The sequence below is a fragment of the Protomyctophum bolini genome (genome assembly GCF_963924005.1).
Source record: "Protomyctophum bolini genome assembly, chromosome: 11".
Classification (NCBI taxonomy): domain Eukaryota; kingdom Metazoa; phylum Chordata; class Actinopteri; order Myctophiformes; family Myctophidae; genus Protomyctophum; species Protomyctophum bolini.
The window spans coordinates 16,143,265-16,148,361 of NC_137872.1; the positions used below are offsets into that span (position 1 = coordinate 16,143,265).

Here is a 5,097-nt window from a genome sequence, read left to right on the forward strand (position 1 = left end):
GCCAACACTAAAGTCTAAATGGCACAGATGCTTTCCTGGTTTTGATGGTTTAAACCATCCATATGTCCAGCAGGTTTTCAGGCTTAAACCATTCACATCACTATTATCCTTTATGTCCGACCCAAGGTCATCTAAACGCTATCAAGTATTTTATGATGTGGCAACCACATAAATGTCAGGATTGTATGGAAACATGCTGTCCATATGGGCATATAAACAGGACATCCACACAGATGTCCATCTGAATCTGAACAGGTATGACAAAGTTTGATCTTCTGCAGACAGCTGGTTCAAAGCAATAACTTTGTCAACTGTATATTGAATGGAAATGCTAAAAACGAATTCTTCATATTTGACTCCAAAGCCTATAACTTATGGAAATTTAAAGACGTGTCATGGACAGAAGGCTAAATAATGTGTTCACTGCCATGATACAAAACGAGTAATGCACATTGAGCCAAGTGAAGAGATGAAGAGTAGACATTGAAGGACAGCCTTGTTGCTCTGCCTTCAACAGTGCATGTAATGCCCTGACATGTTGTGGTACAAAACAAATCACTGCTGTCAGGTAAAAACCTGTCCAAAACTGTTCCTTTTTTAGTTGCAAAAACATTTTAAGTTTGTATATCTGCTGTATTCACTACTTTTGTGCCACACTCTTGGATGAAGTAGGGCATGCATTTACAGGAGTAGTTGAAATATAGATATGAGGTTTCTGCCAGACAGTGACGAAATACTTCAAGTATCACCTGCATCAACGAGGTAAACCACAAGACCAATGAGAAACTGAACAGGCGCAATTATTTTCAAGCATTTTAATACAAACTTAATAAACTATCAGTCCCTCTTAACATGTAAGACACTGACTCCAAATACTTTGTTATACCGTTTTCTTTTTTATCAAGTATTGCACAATGTAGGTACAAAATTAATATACGATTACATTTTGTCCATAATATAGCAAAAATCTTTAAACTCTTAACAGAAAATACAACTCTTATGTTTTTCAAAAAAGCAAATATTCTTAAATCCCACCACTACGGAATATTCTGTACACAATCTTTAGAATAGTCGATGTTTGTTGTTTTTTTGTTTGTTTTTTAGATGGATTCATTTTACAATTTCAATAAAAAAAGAAATAACATAAAGTCGCTGCAGCCATCACGGATCACTGTAGTAGTAAAAAGATATAAATGCAATACCATGTCGTAGAAACAATAGATACTCTGATATTTTACAAACTCTGTACTAAATTAAATTATACAATTAGAAAAAAGACCAGGAAATCCCACTTATTTATGCCAATTCTTTGAAAAATTGGCGGCATCCAGTTATGTTTTAAATACTGAAAGAGGCCATGACTTGGGTTTGTTTTTTTGTTTTCTTGTTTTTTAATATCTTAAAGCAGTCACGTAAAAAATTATTTTGTGCTTGGTTGGCAAAAGAAATAACAATGATGCATGTTGAAGTTTAGGTAACCAAGCTTGGGCATCTTGTACTACAAGCTTCATCATAAAAAAAGAAATTAAAAAAATAAATAAAGAAAAAGTAACTCAAGGGGGCAAAGTAATTCACCCTCGGGCTCATGCTCTTGGACTCGTAACAAAAGATCTTATAGCTGACAAGTCACTTTTTTCCTTGACATTCTGTTCATGTTTTCTTTTTGTTTTCTTTTTCATTTTTCTTTAATGTGCATTTGTGGTGTGTGTGTGTGTGTGTGTGTGTGTGTGTGTGTGTGTGTGTGTGTGTTTTCCCCTATCTCTGGTCATTTCTGTGTGTAGTAGCAGTAGCAGGAGTTGTACCTTTACATGTACTAGTTGGCCATAACTGGCTGGAATTGCTGGTTAGAATACTGCATGTTGTTCAAGCTGAAATTCAAGCCGTCCATAAGGGACTTGTCGTTGAGGCCGCCGTAGGCGGCAAACACGTCAAAGGCATTGCTGTACTGCAGCGGGCTGAGGCTGAGTGAGCTGTCTCCGGGGAAGAGAGCGCTCGGGCTGCCCTGACTCTGCAGGTTGGGGAACACAAATTCCTTGGCGTTGGGGGACAGGGCCGAGGGCTTCTGGTGCTGCTGCGCACCCAGGCCCAGCCCGTACAGAGAGTGCATGGAGGTGGAGATGGCTTTCTGTTTCAGGAGGCCGTTCACATTCAGGCCCAGGTTGGTGGGGGAAGTGCGCGCCACCTTGTTGTTCCCGGCAGCACTGCTGCCGTTGTTGTTGTTGTTGCGGCCGCTGCTCTTCATCTTAGTCGAGCCGAACTTGGTGGCTGCAAACATGGCAGTCGTGAAGGTCAGCGGCTGGGTGGAGCGGGGCATGAATGTGGGGCTGACGGCTGCCGAGTGGCCGAAGGGAGGCGAAGGCGAGCTGGAGACGGGCGACGTGCCCACTGGGGGCTCACAGATGGGCATGAAGACCTGCGCGTCGGGGTTGAAACTGTTCTTGATCTCCTTGTCCAGGTCCAGACCGCCATTGGGGATGGCCGCAGCCACGCTCTCGTTGCTGTCATCGACGTACAGCACCTTGACCGGCCCCTTCTCGCCGATCTGGTAGGACACCTCGAAGGGGTCGATCCACACACTGAGGTCCTGGGGCAGGTTGTGGCGGACGTCCTCGATGTCCAGCCCGCTCTCTTTGGCTGCCTTCTCCACCACGGGGTCAACCTTCTCCCCCACATGGATGCACCTGAATCCTGAGCCTTTGTATGGCTTGTCCGGGTACCAGTGTCCCTCGTACTTCTGCTTGAGCTGCCGCTCCAGCTCCTCGCCAAAGATGTTGACCCGCCGCCGCGGCAGTTTGTTGTACAGGTAGGAGATGATGAAGTTGAGGGCTACTTGGATTTCAAGCTGCATAGCGGACCGCTGAAGTGCACCAGATGTGTGAGACGACTGGGTGTGTCTGGCCTCCGATGTATCCACGGGGTGGGTGTTGTTTATCCGTGGTGGGCTGCCGAGGATCTCCGGGGAGGACAGGGTGTCGTATGGCACCAGGCAAAAACAAGGAACTAGAGCTTAGTTGAAACTGGTTGAACAAACAAAAAGTGCTGGTTTTGTAGAAGTGGTGTTCTTCCACAGGTCGAGTGATCTTTTCTGAAATAATCACAAGTGGGGGAAAATACCATGAGTATGCATGCTACTTTGCTATTCCTTGTGATATTATCAGCCGAAGAAATAGATGAACACTTTTTTTCCCTCTTTGTTGGTAATGTTACCTAAATACTATAGCACACACACACACACACACACACACACACACACAGTGTGTGTACTGAAGGACATGTTATAAAATAGGCCATGCTTCATAATAATCTTGGTGGCTGCTACTGCAAACCATATAGATACAGTACACAGAAGCGCCCTTTAAACATTAACCCTACACTGCCTGACAGAAAAGTCTGTGTAGCTTCTTGTTTTGTTGCACACATACAATCATTTAAACATAAATAGTAGGATAATAATAAAAAATAAAAACATCTTCAGTGTCAACAGTGGCAGATGGGGTGGAATGCGTCATGCGAATATGGCTATTTATTATTTTTTTTATATTAAGAAAGCTCAGGCTTTCTCTGAATCTTGCTCTTGGATTGCTGTTACATAATAGATCCACCACAGCCTAGCCGGTGTACAGTAAAGCTACAGTCAGTGAACTGATCACCTACTGAGAAGGTTATCCTTAATAAAACAACAATGACCGCAATGTAACTAGTTAAAGTGGCTGCCTGGTAAATGTAAACTTCACTGTTCATTTATCGATTGGCCAAATTGGAACAAAATTAAATATTTTGGTCAGTTTAGTTGCATTAAATTAGCAATGAATGTTGGTTGGCGTTATTATAGCCTACCCTACGGTATGTCCCTGGAGCTGTTTTAATATACGCAAGCACCGTCGAATAGTCGGAACGATTCGGTAAAAAAGACACAAGTCAAAATAAAGCTACACAACGACACAGCAAGTTGAATTGACTATTTTACAGAGCAATCTGCGTCGGCGTGTAGCAGCTCCCTTCATCGACAAATCGTAGCTTCAAATCAATTACGTTGCATATAAAGAAGTTTGACCAGCAACCAACGAACCTCAGGGCTGGGCTGAAGACAGGAGAGTGAAGCCAATGTGACACTTTGTATTCTACGCGCAGCTAAAACTCGATTTATGCATTGGCTGAGGAGGACCCACCAAGAGGCATGGAATGAATCAATTCTGCTTACACTGTGATCTCATACATTAGCCCTGTCCCTGACATAAAACACCTTCCAGCTGAAGCATGGTTTCAGTACAGATGCAACACACTTTGGACCAAGAAAATAGTACACACACACACACACACACACACAACCCCTCCCTAACTTCGTGGACTGACGCAGCAAATCAGCTTAATGAAACCCTCAGTCAGACTCAGAACAGAGCTTACACAGACAGCCCAACACCAAGCAAAAACACTCACAACTGCAGAGGCATAAAAAGGGCAAAACGATACTTACTTTTCCGTTTAAAAAAATCAAGAGATTCTCAGTAGTTTTGAAGTACCGTTAGTTTAGTGCAAATAGAAGAAAAAAACAAAACAAAAACAAAACAGTTCGGCAAGGTATAAATACTGTCTTCACATAGAATATATTATCATCATGTAAAAAAAAAAGAAGTAATTCCAGTACATGAAGATGTCTGTCGGGAGGATTGACGTTACGTTTGCTTTCTTAGGTTTCTTTTAAGGTTATATTCTTATTTTTGAGTTTCTTTTTTGTTTGTTTTCGTTCCCGTGTCCTATCCTGTTCAGCAGGCTTTGCAAAGCGGCTCCTCTCCCTCCTACTCGGGAGTTTTACAACTTCGTCCCCCACCGTCTGCAGAGCGCCTGTATTTATAGCCTCCGCCACGGGCACGAGGTGGAGGCGGTGACGCGCTTTCAGAGGTCAAAACAATACATACGCCGCGCCATTGGCTCACCGCCGCGAGTCCCGCCCTCCACGCATGGCCCGACTCGGACGCCCATTGGCCGGTTCGTTCCGTCGATCACTCTACCTGAACGGAGGAACGCCTCCCCTGCGGTGTTGCCAAGTCCGCTGAATATCGGCGACTTTGGCCTTGTTTTTCCTATATTAGGCCGCTG

The 5,097-nt window shown here is 43.7% G+C and overlaps 1 protein-coding gene across 1 annotated transcript; it reads right to left on the bottom strand.

Moving 5' to 3' along the window:
* Positions 1–800: 800 nt before the first annotated feature.
* LOC308324298 (protein Tob1-like) lies at positions 801–4,807 on the bottom strand. Its single transcript, XM_080776306.1, has 2 exons — positions 4,475–4,807; positions 801–3,085 (listed from the first exon to the last, which is right to left on the bottom strand). The coding sequence occupies exon 2, from the start codon at positions 2,846–2,848 to the stop codon at positions 1,814–1,816; it is 1,035 nt and encodes a 344-aa protein (XP_080632432.1). The 5' UTR covers positions 2,849–3,085; positions 4,475–4,807; the 3' UTR covers positions 801–1,813.
* Between the last annotated feature and the right edge of the window lie 290 nt (positions 4,808–5,097).

Excerpts from the sequence above, each read along its gene's own strand:
- LOC308324298 (XM_080776306.1), bottom strand. The coding sequence starts at position 2,848 with ATGCAGCTTGAAATCCAAGTAGCCCTCAACTTCATCATCTCCTACCTG.